General features: G+C 41.5%; 2 protein-coding genes across 2 annotated transcripts in view; one reads left to right on the top strand and one right to left on the bottom strand.

Moving 5' to 3' along the window:
• Positions 1-6,486: 6,486 nt before the first annotated feature.
• cdkn1d (cyclin-dependent kinase inhibitor 1D) lies at positions 6,487-7,447 on the top strand (the record flags this gene model as incomplete). The annotated part of the gene is made up of 2 exons (XM_080538349.1): positions 6,487-6,940; positions 7,324-7,447. The coding sequence occupies 2 exons, from the start codon at positions 6,487-6,489 to the stop codon at positions 7,380-7,382; spliced, it is 513 nt and encodes a 170-aa protein (XP_080394475.1). The 3' UTR covers positions 7,383-7,447.
• A 3,723-nt stretch (positions 7,448-11,170) lies between these two features.
• The window catches only part of slc37a3 (solute carrier family 37 member 3), a 14,152-nt gene continuing 7,822 nt past the window's right edge, over positions 11,171-17,500 (bottom strand). Inside the window, exons 9-13 of the mRNA XM_080537448.1 lie at positions 15,803-15,944; positions 15,528-15,629; positions 15,029-15,228; positions 14,590-14,655; positions 11,171-12,238 (exon numbers count right to left, since the gene is read on the bottom strand). Coding sequence (XP_080393574.1) covers positions 12,146-12,238; positions 14,590-14,655; positions 15,029-15,228; positions 15,528-15,629; positions 15,803-15,944 — 603 coding nt within the window. The 3' untranslated portion in view covers positions 11,171-12,145. The remainder of the gene's footprint in view (positions 12,239-14,589; positions 14,656-15,028; positions 15,229-15,527; positions 15,630-15,802; positions 15,945-17,500) is intronic.

The raw sequence follows: 17,500 nt of genomic DNA, 5'->3' as shown, positions 1-17,500 counted from the left end.
GGCACCTGTGCACTGATGCCTTCCTCTCTGTGTGGTTCATCTCGACTTCCCTTTTACTATGAGTACTTCCTGTAGAAAGGAAGCTATGTGACTTCTGCGGTTTTCGCTGGCATCCTCGCTCACAAACCACACAGCGTCACAGGCGCCGGAGCGTTTCCATTCAGAGCTTCCGAACCAGAACCAGAATGCCACTTTAGAGAGTATTCTCTTTTAGAATGGGAAATGGTCTGCACTTATTTCAAAGCACTGTATAATGGCCTCTCATTCACCCATTCACACACATTCACACACCAATGGGGGCCCGCTTGTAGGAAACAATTTGGGGTTCAGTGTCTTTCCCAAGGACACCTCGACATGTTGCCAGCCGGGGTTCCAACCCCCGACCTTGCGATCATAAGAGGCCTACTCTACCTCCTCTAGCCACCACCGCCCCTCCCTAGAATGTCTTCCCTGTGCGGTATTGCCTGTTCCTGAGTTTGATCAATTAGTTCAGTTCAATGTCAAACATTGTCTTGTACTGATAGTTGCAAATGGCACTGTTCACAAATAATTAGTTACATGTTTTTTCTTTCTTTTTTCTCTCTCTATGATATCATACGGAACAACCCATTATATAATACTCTGAGTCACAACAACATTCGACACAGCTGTCAGGGTATTGGGGCTGTTTTGAGTTAAGTGTTTTGTATTAAGGGAGGCCGTCCTGCAGAGTAGGTTAATGAGTGTAAATCTAAATGTGTTGTGCTTGCTAAACAACACTGTGAACAGAAGAAACAAGAAGATTAAGGTTAAATTCTACAGACAGAGAAAGAGGAGGATTAAGGACTGCCCCGAGAACAATAGACAGTACTGGGAAGGAGGAAAACAAAGGAGGAACCCGCTGTCCACAAACATGCACACGATGAGGGCCTCATTGTCTGCTGGGGATAATTCAAACACTACAATGTGTACCAACCACGATGCATACACAGATTATCCTAGATTAGGTTGGGCCTGACCAGCGTAATTCAGAGCACTATGTGGACTGTTTAGCATGGCGATGCAGAGCTGAGTGAGACATTTACTAAAGGAGGAAGGAGGTAGGAGGTAAACAAGACTGAAGGTGACCTCAATACATTAGTCAGTCACTATGACTGTAGAAATCACTCAAAAACCATCAATGTTCTTCACTCCTGGAAGAAACGAGTTTGACCGTGTGCAATGGGTCAATGAACAATGACAACACTAAACCTTTATGTGAACATTGACCATATCGAATTTATATTGTATTGAATTGTATTGAATGCACTTGTTGTTTTTACTGACTGCGCTTTCGTTACACTTGTTATGTAGGCCTACCTACCTATCTATTCTTGTTCTTTCCATTTGGATTGTCTTGCTATACAAAATAAATGCATTATTATTCTTATATAGTAACATCCGCCATAGACTGAAGACCCATCTCTTCAGGCTACACCTTAACTGGCCCTTCTGTGAGCTCTTCCTACTCTCTACCCCCATGTACGGTTTCTCTACTGGTAATAATAATTAAAAAAGTAATCCTTCCTCTGGCGTTGTAACTGCCAATGGCCAATAATATAATAATAATTTATTTGTATAGCACTTTTACTATTTACATTTAATTATTTCATAGCATTTTTTTTTCTTATGATGACTGATGGATAGAGGATCCACTTACAACATTTATTTTTTGTAAGTCTCTTTGTATAAAGGTGTCTTCTAAATGCCCAAAATGTAAAAAAAAAAAAAAAAAAAAAAAAAAAAGAAGAAGCCAGATTGGACATGCTGCCAAGTACAGTACTGTACAGTATTAGCTATGAGGCTGTGACTAACATATTCACAGTGACCGGAGATGTGATCAATGTGGGACAGAACACCAGCTGACTCATGTCTATGAATAGCACAAACATTGGTCTGGAAACCTGGAACGACCTCTTCACTGAAGGGATTTGGCGGGAAGGCCTCCAAACCAACCAACAGCCCTTATTATGTCACAGTCCAGACAGGCGATAATGGAACACCCTGTGAAATACAGGATATACAGTAGAAAGGAGGGAAGGAGGAAAGAGAAGGATAGAGAATTATTATTCATATCCTCCATCATATAGTCCTTATTATACACAATGACAACCTGTCAGGAATAGGTTATGCTGTTTATCAAAATCAAATGACATAATCTAACGAATAGGATAGCCTAATATGCATTTAGTAAATGTTTATTAAGTAGTTAAATAAATGGTTAACAAAGGCATAGGCCTAATTTACATTATGCATGAGCCTAGTCTCCCTCAACAATGATACATTCACATTTGTATCAAGTTATACAGTATCCACTAATACAATGACTTTGTAATTGCAGCAGTTACTGGTTCACTAGTTCAAATCTGTAATTGATAACCAAGACTAATAGAAAATACCTTAGTATGTGATCTGTACTGTATCTGTACACTATAAAGGATGCTGGGTTCTAAGTGTACTGTTGTGTTATATAAGTAAAAATTGAGTTCTAGGGTGACTCCTCCTGCTTACATAACAAGGTCAAAAGTGACGCTATAAGCATATCAGGAGACTGTTTGTCACCTTCAGGAAGCAGAGATATTTGAATTTTAAATTTTAATTTTGAAATGTGTCCTGGTTCCAAAAGTGAAGAGATGGAAAAGAGAAGGAGAGAGAATTATTATTCATATGTCCTCTTGAGACTTCTATGCAGGCACTATTAGCCTAATATGCATTTAGTAAATTGTATTAAGAAGTTATAAATGGTTAACAAAGGCATAGGTCTAATTTACATTATGCATGAGCCTAATTTCCCTCAACATTGATACATTCAAGTTATACAGTATCCACTAATTCTATGAGTGGATCTATTATATACAATCAATGACAATAGCTTATGCTGTTTAATAAACATTAACATTAACATACACAAACATTACAATGAACATTAGGCTGCCCTATTCATTAGATTGTGTCTTGATTTTTATAAGTAGTTATAAAAGGCATTGGCCTAATTTACATTATGCATGAGGCTAATTTCCCTCAACAATGATACATTCACAATATCAAATTATACTTTTAAGTTGTAAATGCATAAAAGTATAAATGATACTATTACGTTGTAAATGCACCAGTTACTGGTTCACTGGTTCAAATCTGCGGCCATGATCTAAAAGTTCACCGTTTTCTCAAAGTGTCAAATAAGTAGGTCAAATAAGTAGATTACATAAGTTGCCCAAATTCCGCGAGAGATGTGTAATTACCTTCCCAAAGTGCGGGACAAAAGGCAAAATGGAGTTGTAGGGTGACTCCTCCTGCTCACGTTGCAACTCAACGTGACTACGTGCGCTTGGACACGTGCCAAGGTCAAAAGTGAAGCTTTAAGCATAACAGGAATTTTGAAATGTTTTTTTGGAAAAATGTGTTCCTGAAGTGAATGATAAGTACATTGCTAGTCGAGAGGCAGTGCAACAAATAACCATTCGCTGCGCATCACCCTGACAACACGCAGAACGCACAAGACTCTTATGATGACAACAAGGTAAGCGCAGTATTAAAAAAAATCATTCACTTAATAATTGTTGATTGAAAAAAGTATTGCAAGAGATAGTTGTTTATATCTATGGCATGGTGTTTCATTAGTTTAGAGTGCAAAACACCACACGGATTTGACTTGAGTAACATATTCAATCTTTCTTTGCATGAAATGCCCATCTGTCAACATCAGAAATCAACCGATCATTGGTCGTGTTGTTTACGTCTCGGCTGTAATGGTCCAACTCTCAGGACCTCCTGATTGTTGATGTTATCACGTGATTAACTACTGTGGGACGTCCCACCAGTTGGTCCCACCACTGCCTTCTAAGTCCATTACATAACATCAAGCCACAGCTAAGGGACAAGCGGACGCAATCATTGTGTCATTTACGGAGTTTCAGCGTGATTTGAGTTCTTGGTCGGTTGTCAAGAGAGTGGTTTACTACCTTTACCTACACACATTGTTAGTCAAGACGAGAGATTTCAACGTTGTTTCAGAATTATTGACAACTGATGGTAAGATATTCATCGTTTGTATTCCTTCTACGTGTAGGCTAATGTTTTAATACAATATATAAAGCTGTACATGCATGTGTAAATGTTAGTCTAAATATCAGCTCATTCAAGTAGTTAAATAAGCAGAGAAAAAGTAGCCTAAGTAAATGATACAAATATGTAAAAGTAAATTGAGAATAGGCATATTCCCAATTTACTTTTAGATATTTGTATCCTAGTCATATTTGTATCCTAGTAATATTCTCAATTTACTTTGTGTATCCTTTACTTACTTTTGTATCTGCTTATTGAACTACTTGAATGAGCTGATATTTAGAGTAACATTTACCATAGCCTGCCTGACACATGTCAAAGATACTGGGTAGCCTAATTGAATCTGTGATTTTGCTTATACTCGACTGTTGTCGTCAAGACTACTTGTTGATTCTATTTTAATAATTGGTGGAAAGAACACAAACTGCTTTCCGTGAGAGTGCACGGCAGAGTTTAAATGTTTATTTTTTTTTACCTATAATTTACTTTGAGAATTTGGCCAGAACTACAGATTGTATGGCAGATCGGTGATGTTTGTGTGGGTCTGGCGACCCCAGAGGGAAGTAGGCTAATGTCATTCGCATACCGCGCCCACTTTTTCGACACAAACAACTTTCACTAGACGAGGGTATAAGAGATGGAGATACAGATAGGCAGTTATCCTTTTGGAATCTTCAGGTTTTTTTCTTGTGTAAATGTAAAGTTACTCAACTAGAAGGAAACGTAAATGTCGTAAAAGTGTTTCCCCTGAAAGTTGTTTATAACACGCAGATTATATACGACATTTCACTATAACTGAGTAATAAAAGAAGATGAAAAAGGCAGAACTATTGTATAATGATTATTCTTAATATTCTTCTAATGTTTTGATGGTGGAAAGCACGGCGTGTTTACTGTTTTATTAAAGTAACTAGCTAGGTCAAATAATTTGGTCCAACAAATGCGGGAGAAAAGGCCAAATCTGAGTCCTCCTATTTGTATGAGTATAAAGATTATTCTTCATATGAAATGATGCACAGTAGGCTATATGAACACTTGCTGTTATGGGCTATATGAATTGACAGACCATTGCGCAACCCTCAAACCAACCCCCACCCTTAATCACCCCCTGCCGTTGTCCCATGTTGTTTCAAGACTGTCTTCAGATTTGAACATACATGGGATTATTTCCTGTAGTTTCATTCAAACTATGTGTTATGGTGTTTTCTGAATTCGGAGGTGGTGTGAGCCTGTTGCCGGACTTTTTTTTATGTCTGCAACCCATTTGCCGCATCTGATGGGTCAAATCTAACGGTCGCACTGTGAATTAATGATTTGCATTTATATAGCACTTTTCTCGTACTCAAAGCGCTTTATAGAGTATGAGGGAGTACAATGCAGACTATAGGGCCCCAGGCCAGGCAGTTGCATTTGCTCAAGCACACTGTGCAACGACAATTGATAAGCCAAGGCGCTAAAATAATTCATTGTAAGTCTAGCACACCTTTTTACTGCCGCTCTTATCCCTGACAGTGGTGAGCTGTTATACACTGGCGGGTAAAACTGTATTTTATGGAGGCAAAATGAGGGTTCTGACGTTTCTAACACTGATAAGAAGGTCAGAAAAAGGACGGTTTGAGGCAAACTGTCTCAGACCAGGGATAGACTTGGCATGGCAACCACCATCAGCAGGTAGAGTTGAAACTCATGTTTTCACTGTACTTCAGGTAATATTGGTGACTTATTAGTTATTTCCTAGTAGTTATTTCATGTAATTGGAAGTATTTTAGTATCGAGGTAGGATACTTAGGATTCATGGTATTGCACATAGTGTAGGCCTATGTGCTATAGGCTAAATTGGATTTGGATTTGATTAAGATGATGCAATTGCAAATTCACAATGTGCTGTGACTTAGGAAATTAAAACTGGAAAGTGAAAGAAAATGTTAACACAGCTTATTGGTTAAACTGTAAAATCGGCCAAACAAATGCATGACATTCTTGGGATTCTAAATGTAGCCTCCAAAATACATAGGTAGAAAGGGGCAACACACCTAAATTCTCTGTGGAGTGGAACATTCCCCATACGTTTCCTGGTTGTTTCTGTGTGACCTTTCCTCTTGACCCCTTGACCTATGACACCCATCAGCACCTCGAGCAGGTTCACAGTTACAGGGATCAAGTGTTATGATTCAGTGAATGTTGTGGTGTGGAGTCTGTTACCTACTTAATTACTAGGTGGGTTAAGGCACACATGTGTTTGATCACATAAAACTCAACGACGCCCAACAGGGTAAATGCTGAGCAGACTGTGTGTGTGTGTGTGTGTGTGTGTGTGTGTGTGTGTGTGTGTGTGTGTGTGTGTAATACCTGAGCCACAGCTCATAGACAAGCTCTGTTTCCGTATCTTTCAGGGACATAGAGATGGCATCATCATCAACAGAGTTGGAGCAGGGCGAGATCACTAGCCCGAGGCCTGTCAGGCGGAACCTGTTTGGGCCCGTGGACCACGAGCAGCTCCAGCAGGACTTACAGATGCTGCTGTGTATGAGCATGGACGTGGCCAAGACGCGCTGGGACTTCGACTTCCACGCCGACCGCCCCGCCCAGGGCTCCACCGTGGAATGGGAGGAGCTCAAGTGCCAGGATGTGCCGGCGTTCTACCGCAGCTGTGTGAGGGGAAAGAGAGGCGTGGCCGCGCCGGTGGCCGTGGTCGTAGGGCAGAAGACGCTGGACGTCGCGCTGGACGACGCGGCGTCGCCTTCCTCGGGCAGATCTGGAGACGAGTACCTGGAGGTGACCACTAGGGGGAGCTACAGGATCCAGAAGAGGACGGTCAGCCTCAGGGCCTCAAAACACAGACAGGCCACCATAACAGGTTAGTGAATGGGACAGGGTTCAGGGGTCAAGTCAGATAGTTGGTGTGCCTCGAGATTAAGTGTGTCTGTGTCAAGAGGTTAACTTGAATACATATCATTGTAGTCATCTGCCCTAAGGGTCTCCTCTTGAATTATAGTGTTGTAAATACCAAAAGTATATAGCAATTACACTGGGGTTGTTCCGGTTCTCAATTGGTGTTATTAACCACTGATTGACAGCCTTAAGTAAAGTGAAAAATGTCAGCAACAGGAACAACAGAAGCATTATGATCTCGGATGCTACGCTACGACCCCCTACAGCAGTAGCGCAGTCACCTCTGTCCACGGCAGCTCTAGTAACGTAGTAACAACTGTTTTATTTCTCTCTGCTTGTCATCCGCAGACTTCTACACTGTGAAGAGGACGAGGTTCCTGAATCACAAAGGGCCGTCCCGGCAATAGTGTCTCACACTGAGCAGCAGAGCGCCACCCGGTGGACGAGTTCAGGGTCTGTCTGTAAAATCACCTCACGTTGATGAATATAAATCATATCTGCTGATTGTAGCAATTGTACATGTTCAAAAAACCCAACCTCATACAATATGGGCTTTGAAGACTCCTGACAGATACTTGGTTACCAGCACAGAGCTAGCATCCTCTCAGACAGCTCCTGGGTCCATACCGTTTATGGATTCTTTATAATCAATGTATATTTGCTAAGCTTACGTTGTTGTTGTCAAAAGCTTTTTGATTTTTACTGTGAAATAACTCAAGTGCACTCTTCTGATCAGGACGAAAAAACAAAATGGCTGTGTTAAAAGAGTATGTTCCCTGACCCGACTCTCTCAAAACTCTCTTTCTCAGAGCATCACAGTGCTAGTCTGAGATCATCTTTCGTCCATTAGCTACTGATGGCCAGGAGGAGATCTTATTACGATGAAGGCTTGTGGGGGGAAACTCCCCCTCTGGGTTATTGATTAGTGGAGCGGCTATTCTTGGCCTCTCTCCACACCACAACTTCAAACCTCTCAGCTAGATGAGCAGAGGCCACGGGCCGGGGTCAAAACATCACCCGGGGTCAAACTGGCAACGCGACTATGATTAGTCTAAGGTCAGAGGTCAATAGTAGCGTTCCAGCAATGGTGCCATCTAGCCGTACTTGCTTTGGTAGAGACCCACACAGATGATGTAACTATAATCATTATCATGGTCCTTTATTTATCGTTGGTAATATTCAGAGCACTGCTAGGGCGTCATGTCAAAGTATTTAGAAGCAAACTAAGCAAAGTATTTTACAAAGTCAGAGGAAGCTGTTGCTCGAGATTGAACAATTCCAATCACTGACATAAACTCCACCATTTTATCGTTCTCTCTTTAGATTTATAACCATCTGGTATCCCTGTCCATCTTGTATAAAACAAAAGGTAACAGAGAGAGAGAACAAATATTTCTACACAGAGCCAAAACTATAAATGTCCTTTTTGCTTTGCTTTATACGCGTTATAGGGTTGTAAAATCTATACTTGAAAGCTTTTCGGTAACAGTCCTGAGCATACCGTGTATGTGGCTTTGTTAGCAAAATATTTTAACAACGTAGCATTTTCTGCTCTTGTCTTTGTGTAACGGCAACCAATAGGTTTTGAACATGCCTGTTTTCTTTATGAAGGGAATGTAGCATAGACATTAGTAGGATTTCTTGTTGCAGCTCACACAAGTAATGAACAACAGTAGTTGCATTCTGTAAGTGCAAGAAAGTTTGTTTTTTTTAAGAGTTGAGCTGTAAGACATTTCCATTGCTGTGCGTGATTATGACTGTGTAATGAATGTGTGTGTGTGTCTGTGGTTTTCACACATGCTACGCCATTTGAATATATATATATAAAACATTTTTAAATATATATATATTTAAAAATCGTCAAGGCATTGACTGCTCTCCAACTACCCCTCAGAAACAGTAGCTGTAAATGTATTGTATATCTTTCTCCATAGCTTTGGTCACAGTGCAATACTCAATGCATCTCAGACAACTGTTCAGATGGCTTTCTCTACAGAATGCCTATTTCTGAACAATTGGACAAATAGCCATAATTTGGATTGTCTACCTCAAGTTTTGTTTTCTTAAAAAAAAAAAAAAAAAAGACAGAAAGAAAGAAGAAAGTCAAAACAAACATTTATATACATTATAAAAAAGAGGGGGAGGGGGTGGGTGGCAACGCAAGACGAGGTCTTTTCTGTTGTGGAAAAGAAAGCAGTCTCGGTCTTCAGTTTCACCATCAGGTAGAAGAGTCAGCATGTCACAGAGAGGCCCACTCATTCCCACAGCACAGAGCTGAACCAAGGAAACCCAACTCCTTTGGGAGCCAAAGGCTTTGTTGTCTCTAGTTCTCTGGCCAGCTTTGGGCCGACAACTTTCCCAGAAATAAACAGAATACGGATGATGGCGGTTGGGGGGGGGGGGGGGCATGGTCTTTATTAATAGGCCCAGTGATCTCTCTCAGCCTGAATCAAAGGACTTGTGTGGCCAGACAAATGGGCTGTGTTCTACAAGCCTTTTGTGTGTTCCGTGGAACTGTCTCCTTATCTTAACTACTCCCCTGTTGACTTGACAACCAACGGCCTCAGTATCGGTACAGATTCCGATTGTTCAGAATGTTTGTGTTTTATTTGTTTTTCCGTTACTTTGGTAGATAAGCGTGCAAGTTTACACACATCACCTCATAAATGAAACTTTTATCAGTTTCTTGGTTCTTCTTATTTTTTTTGTATTTAAGAATACCTAATCGTGTTGTTTTTGTGTGTCTTGAGTGTTTGTGTGTATGTGGGTTTATATGTTCCTGTCTTTCTGCGTGTTCAAAACAAACAAAAGTATATATATATATTAAATATATATTAACTTATTTTGACATTGTATCTTTTTGTTAGTAGGGAAATAATTACAAATGCCCTTTGGTATAACTAACTGATTATGTATTATTTTTGGAACTGTCTTTGCACTACTACATGGTTTAGGGTTCTCATGTGAGGGGCGTGTTCTGAAAAATCTAGCCTTCGCGATTGACTGACACAGAAACAGACGATTGGCTGAAACAGACTGTGGGCTCGAAAAATGTTCTGTACTTTTAAACAGGATTGAACCAGAGAAATTGACCATTGCAGATCCTACATCTGTTCAGTCATGTATCTACCTGCCCTTCTGTCTGTCACATGGTGCCAACAGATACTTTGCTTTTCTTATACACCTGTCCAAGCCAGGTATATCAAAACATAGTATTTTATGCCTTGTATGCATGAATGGAAGGTATCTGTGTAGTTTTTGATACGGTTATGCCCATTTAAAATCATTTAATATTATGACAATAATATGTATATGGAAACAGAATCGTTTCCTCTTGATTTGGTTTGGTTGTTTTTCTATAGGAAAATTACACGTTTTGTTATTTCTGGATGATTCGATTACCATTTTTTGGTGCACTGTTGAGCTTTGGTATTGTTTTCCGACAGTGTGTGTTAAGAACATGTTAACATGTTAATAAAATTATGATTTTATATAACAAAGTATTGTCCTGACTGGCTTTTATTCAATAATAAACATTCCCTTACACATCCATATTATTTATAGTGTCAACATCTGGAAAAGCTATTACTTATCCTATAGTATATAGGTTACTGTAGGGTAGACCCATTTCAACTGAAAGTCTGACTCCCTCTGGTGGTGTACTATAGACATGACACGTTTGTCACTGTCGCGCACCGAGCAGGTTATTCCCCATAGGCCTCAAAAATAGATGTTTATCCCATTCGCCCTAGTTGAAAAAATCATCATTATGTATCCATCTTTGTATGTAAAGTATGCTGAGAGCTGTATCTAGCCTCAATGCAGTTTGTTGCAATATCAAAGTTTCACAGAGGTCAGTTACTGACTGTGGTGCCATGTATAGGAGAAAACCAGGAGGTATACATTTCTCATGAACTACATTTTTTGTAGTTTTAGTTTTCTTGTTTGTCAAGTTTTATGATTTTTTTCCCTTTACATTTCATTAAATGCCCTATTATGTATTTTCTATGTTCATACACACAACAAATGGACTAAAATAAAACTACTATTACTACTACGTGTGATGAAACTCACCAGATGTCCTTTCACTTCCCTTTCATATACAGAGTTGTGTTTAGGAGAAATAAAAGACTTAGGATACAATTGTGAAAATGCCCATTCGCTTGTATTGAAAAAAATTATCATTTACGGTATGTAATTTAAAGTGCACATATGGAGATAAAACAACAACAACAACAACAAAACATCGGCCACAGATTAAGAACAGATACATTCAACAGATAAAATACACTTTACATTCCTTTTCTTGACCAGGTTCTGGAACGGCCCACAATGCACTTGTGACCCCTTACAGTCCCTCAGCAACTGATCCCAGTTCAACTTTAGAAAGTCGTACCATTATTTATGAAACTATAAATAACTTCAGCATTCCCCATCATTACCTGTATCTCACAGTAGCGAATGCATTTGAGAAGACTATATACACATTATATATATATAAATATATATAATCATTTTACATTGATGCTTAGTATTAATTTAAAATAAATACCCACTTGGAGAAATTAGTTCACACGAGTGCAGTTTCTATGACTCACCATTAAGACTTAAAGTTCACAAAGGCATTCAGATCATTCTACAGTACCAGTGTGTGCTTTGCACTATGAGTGAAAATCATAGAGTTTATAAAGAGTGGCAGGCTCGTATATGTGGGTGAGTGTGTGTGTGTGCGTGTATGTGTTACGTTAACATAGCTTTTTTCTACTAAAAGCACCCGGAGAGTTACAATCATTCTTAGCACTCCAGTAAACAGTTAATTGGAATGATTGACAGCTGCTTGGGGCCTCTTACTTCAGAGACCATGACAGGATGAGGCCCCTCCCCCCTTCACTTCCTTCCTCCCTCCCTTCCAAAAGGCGCTCAAGTAGTTTTTTTGTTTTTTAAAATGTTTCAAATGAAATACATACATGGATTGCACACAGACAGACATATATATACATATTGTATATATTCTGAGACAACCCTGTCAGGCACAGAACCTGATGGACAGACAGGACAGGTAGACTGACAGGCAGACTACCTGGACATGATGATCCCCCGAGGAGGGGGGAGGGGGGGGCGGGGGGGGGCGGTGAGGCACAACAACATGGCCGTTGAGTGTCCTAAGGCTTCACAGCTGGTGAGTCCGCGCCTGTCTCTCCCTCCACATGGCTCGTATCTCACTGAAGATCAGAGGGACGATGAAGATCACACTGCTCCCCGTCTGTACAACACACACATCACAGGACCAGTGTCAAGAACAGGTACTACGGGGCGCTGAGGTGGCGTAGTGGACTAAGCGTTGACCACGTAACCGCAGGGTTCCCGGTTGGATTCCGGCCACGGGCATTTCCTGCATGTCATCCCTTCTCTCTCTCTCTCTCTCTCTCTCACCCATCCTTCCTGTCTAATCTCTACTCTATCACAATAAAGAAAACATATGAGTGGGACTGCCCCACTCAGAAAAAATAACATTGAAAGAACAGGTAGTACCTTAGATAAGACAGACAGACAGCACAGTGCATCACTGTGTAACTGAAATATCATATAACGGTAATACTCCTTGGTGGTATAATGAGTATGGATGGGAATTGAAAACCGGTTCCAGTTGAGGCCCGATTCCAAATTGTCAGATCAGAATCGTATACCTCAGAGGTTCCTTTTATCGATGTCAGTGTAGTGACCACTCGCTAGAATTCACAGCGTTCCAGCCATGTTTAAGCACTGTTGTATGTTTGTGGATACTACATCACCCATGCTTCTTAGCGGGTGAAATGACGTAACATAAGTGGGAGGGAGGAGAGTGAATGTGGTTGTTGTCAGTACGTATGCAGAGTGTGAGAATAAAGCGCATGTTATTTTTCTACCGGCAAAACGACTACGTTTGTCCTGTTATTGCCGTCACTCCTACATCGGCATGTGTTTTTGACAGTTTGTGCATTGCAAAAACTCATGCGTCATGACGGCAGACTCTGCGTCTACGCTGCTGGAAACAAGAAGGAGTCATGGCGGAGAGGAAGAAACAGTGAAGCGTGGCTTCATTTCACAAATAAAAATGACAAGAGTGCTACTTTAATGTCTGTCAAATTATCATTGCAAGGAAGGGTGGAAACACCAGCAATATATTAGAGAAGGGCAGATATGGTATGGATGGTGGAGTTATGTCCATTATGAAGATATATATATTATAAAATGCATATATATATCTATATATCTATAGATATAAAGATATATATATATATATATATATTATATATATATTATATATATATATATATATATAAATATATATATTTATAGATATAAAGGGCAGATATGGTATGGATGGTGGAGTTATGTCCATTATGAAGATGAGTGGAATATGGTACAGCCAGCCTTATGCGATTGGTGTGTGTGTGTGTGTGTGTGTGTGTGTGTGTGTGTGTGTGTGTGTGTGTGTGTGTGTGTGTGTGTGTGTGTGTGTGTGAGTGTGTGTGTGTGTGTGTGTGTGTGTGTGTGTATGGGTGGGTGTGTTGGGTGGGTAAGGGTGGGGGTGGGTGGTTGGAGGGGGCGTCCTCAGGTACCTCAATAGGCCCTCTCACCCTCTGTTTGCTCACCCTCACCAAAATAAGGTTCAAGATTATACCCATTTTGAAAAGTTAATGTGTCAAATGTTACTACTTTTTCTAAAGAAGAACTGTTTATTTGATCAGTCAGTTTTATATATTTTTTCCAAGTTATATCCTTTTAAGAAAAGGAGCATTGTCATTTATTTGAACATGTTCAAAAGGTATTAGGCAGACATACTACACTGTGTTCAGAGACTCTTAAGATAATGAAACAGCTGCGTTGACGCTGAAAACCTGTGTAGGCCTACTTTTTTTTTCCACACAGAAAATTAATCAGGAATCAAGAAGGGAATCGATAAAGAATCGGACCGACAAGCAGAATCGATAATGGCATTGCAGGGTTCCCACACCTTCTGAAACATCAAATTCAAACACACCTTTCAAGGACTTTCAAGACTCAATTCCCTCAAATTCAAGTTTAGTTTAGTTTGAGACAGATCTAGATGAGAATGTATATAATAGGAACTATCCGCTCACAGACAACAATTAAAAAGAGAGGCTTGAATGTGTGAACACTAGATGGTCTCTTGCCTTCTCTATCACGGAACAGCAAAACAATACATTGTGAAATATGTGTAAAGTTAAGCAATACAGAGACGTATTTATTAGTTGACGAGCTAAGAAAAACATTTTTGAATATATATATATTTTTTAGAGAGAGAGAGAGAGAGAGGGAAATTCAAGCACTTTCAATGACCCATGTCTATTTTCAAAAACTTTTAAGGCCCTGATTTTTTTTTCCCTCAAATTCACAAACTTTCAAGGATTTCAAGGACCAGTGGGAACCCTGGCATTGGTATCAATACAATCTTATCAATCCCCATCCCTAATAATGAGTGAGAGATTATTGTGGCGCTCATGGAAGATATTGACACGATAAAGCTGGATGAAGAAGTAAAAGAAGAAGTAGTCAAGTGAATGTTTGTGAAAGCGAAAGAGCTGTTGTGCTGTGACAGGGTTACCTCACCATTACAACGAAGAAGTAGAACACCCACTTCCAGCCCAGCTTGTTCTCAATCAGGGACACCAAGTACTGGAAGACAGAGAGAAATGAACAGCATGTAAACAACAAACACACAACAATCTTCAGGGGTGCCTGAATAGACCTACATCTTTTTTACAGAGTGTATTTTACAGTGTATGAGTGTGTGTGTACTCAAGTCTCTATTGTAAATGTGCATGTGTGTGTGCACGTGCCTCTATGCCTCTTGTGTGTGTGTGTGTGTGTGTGTGTGTATCTGTGTGTCTGTGTGTCTGTGTGTGTGCATCCCTCTATGCCTCTTTTGTGTGTGTGTGTGTGTGTGTGTGTGTGTGTGTGTCTCTGTGTGTGTCTCTGTGTGTGCACGCGGCCATGCGTCTATGCCTCTTTTGTGTGTGTGTGTGTGTGTGTGTGTGTGTATTCTCACCTGCCCCCCTGCGGCTCCGATGCTGCCCGTCCCGTCCACTATTCCGGTGACGGTGGCCAGGGCTTCCTGTCTGCCCCTGAGCGCTTCCTGTCGCCCCAGGTCTGCGGAGATGGCCGAGCTGATCATGTTGGACGGCCCGCCGATGAAGAACCCTGTGGTGGCCAGTAGGGCGGCGTTCACCACCTGGTCGTTGGGGGAATCTGAAGCCAGAAGAAGAGAGAGAGAGAGAATACCATGGTCTGGTGGTGTGTATGCAGTACAGGGGTGGTGTGTATGCAGTACAGGGGTGGTGTGTATGCAGTACAGGGGTGGAGGCTGGTGGATGGTGGAGGAGGCTGGTGGAATGGAGGGTGGAGGTATGGATGGGGAGGTATGGATGGTGGAGGTATGGATGGTGGAGGGTGGAGGTATGGATGGTGGAGGTATGGATGGTGGAGGTATGGATGGTGGAGGTATGGATGGTGGAGGGTGGAGGTGGGTGGTGGTGGTGAGTACTCACGGCAGTAGCCAACCAGGGCGCCCATGGCCAGCAGCAGGCTGACAGCCAACACTGGGGCTCTCTTCCCCAGATAGTCAGAGATCAGGCCCTGGACCGTCCCACCTGATGGGAGGGAGGGAGAGGGGGGGGGGGTGGTGGGAGAGTGAGAGAGAGAGAGAGAGAGAGAGAGAGAGAGAGAGATATTACACTTTCCATCCATCCCCATCGTAACGTCAGATAAAGGTCGTGACCCCTAGGTGTCCTCATGGTGGTGTGGAGCCGGCGGCCTCACTGACCTACGATGCCTCCCACGTCGTACCACACAGACAGCCGGTCGGCCTGGGCCTCCTTCCAGCCAAAGTTGTTGCTCAGGTAGAAGGGCAGCCAGAAGAAAAAGGAGTAGTTGACCAGCTTCAGACACGCATAGGCCAGGGAGTACTGGAGGAGAGAAGGGGAGAGGGTTAGAGAGGAGGAGGATAGGCCAGGGAGTACTGGAGGAGAGAAGGGGAGAGGGTTAGAGAGGAGGAGAACAGGCCAGGGAGTACTGGAGGAGAGAAGGGGAGAGGGTTAGAGAGGAGGAGAATAGGCCAGGGAGTACTGGAGGAGAGAAGGGGAGAGGGTTAGAGAGGAGGAGAACAGGCCAGGGAGTACTGGAGGAGAGAAGGGGAGAGGGTTAGAGAGGAGGAGGATAGGCCAGGGAGTACTGGAGGAGAGAAGGGGAGAGGGTTAGAGAGGAGGAGGATAGGCCAGGGAGTACTGGAGGAGAGAAGGGGAGAGGGTTAGAGAGGAGGAGAACAGGCCAGGGAGTAGGGCTGGGTATTGATTTCCCAAAACGATTCGATTCCGATTCACAGCTCCCGATTCGATTCGATTCCGATTCGATTTAGTTACAATATCAATGTTCCTTGAATATGAAGAGATTCTCAGAACTAATGCTATAAATGGTTCAAGGAACCCTATAACATGTAGCATTGTTAAACATATCAATGTTTACATTAAGAATTGACTCCAAAGCAGTTACATGAATGTACTTCTTATTGGAACATAAATGAACATCATTGACCAACATTTTGCTAAATCAGACACTACAAAAAGTGCTTTTTAACGTGCTTTACTGCAGCCAGTGTAAATAAAGGGGCTACAAACCCTCAGGACTGTCTCAAATAGCTTATTTGCATAATATATATATATACTGTATATACAAAATAAAAATGAAAATAGTGCAATAGATGAGGGTATTTTGGGGAACAAAAAAACACATTGTAAACCATAATGTCCATGAAACTAAAGCCCTTCATTACTGCTTTCTCACTTTTTGGAGATTGGAAGATTTTATTCAGGAATAAACATAATTGGAAAATCAATGATTATTAAAATACTGTAGTATACAGTAAGAATAAGTTAGTGGAAACACCACAAATCTACGGAACCACTTATTGAGGCATCACCCTGACGTGAAACATGGAAAAGAGGATCCGAAACAAGCCTCGCTGATAAAGTGGCAAGTGATTGTCAGGTACGAGTCCATTGCTCTGGATGTCCAGCTGTCACACGTTATGGCAACTCTCTCTGCTGGCTGGAGTGAAGTTGCGATGTTACGTTTCACCTGCGCGGACATGTCTGGGACTATCACTTCACTCAACTGTTTGCGTGTCGGTAACACGTAGCGTGGTTCTAGTACACTGACGACGCTGTAGTAATTTGTTGGGCACGCGGAGAATTTGATTGTAATTTGCAACCAAACGTCTTTATCAGCGAGGCTTGTTTCGGATCCGCTTTTCCATGTTTCACGTCAAAGTGATGCCTCAATAAGTGGTTCCGTAGATTTGTGGTGTTTCCACTAAATTTAACCTCCACTGCGCACAGCTTGCATATGGCTTTGCTTTTGTCCTGCTCATCTCTATCGTCATAATTTTTACATCCAAAATGCACCCAGACATCTGCCTTTAAGCCTGGTCGTTGCGTGAGATATGATAAATTCTTGTAGCGCGAGA

The sequence above is a fragment of the Nansenia antarctica genome (assembly GCF_963989245.1).
Source record: "Nansenia antarctica genome assembly, chromosome: 8".
Lineage (NCBI taxonomy): Eukaryota > Metazoa > Chordata > Actinopteri > Argentiniformes > Microstomatidae > Nansenia > Nansenia antarctica.
Note: the sequence above shows the minus strand (reverse complement) of the source record. Positions and strands in the feature narration are given on the sequence as shown.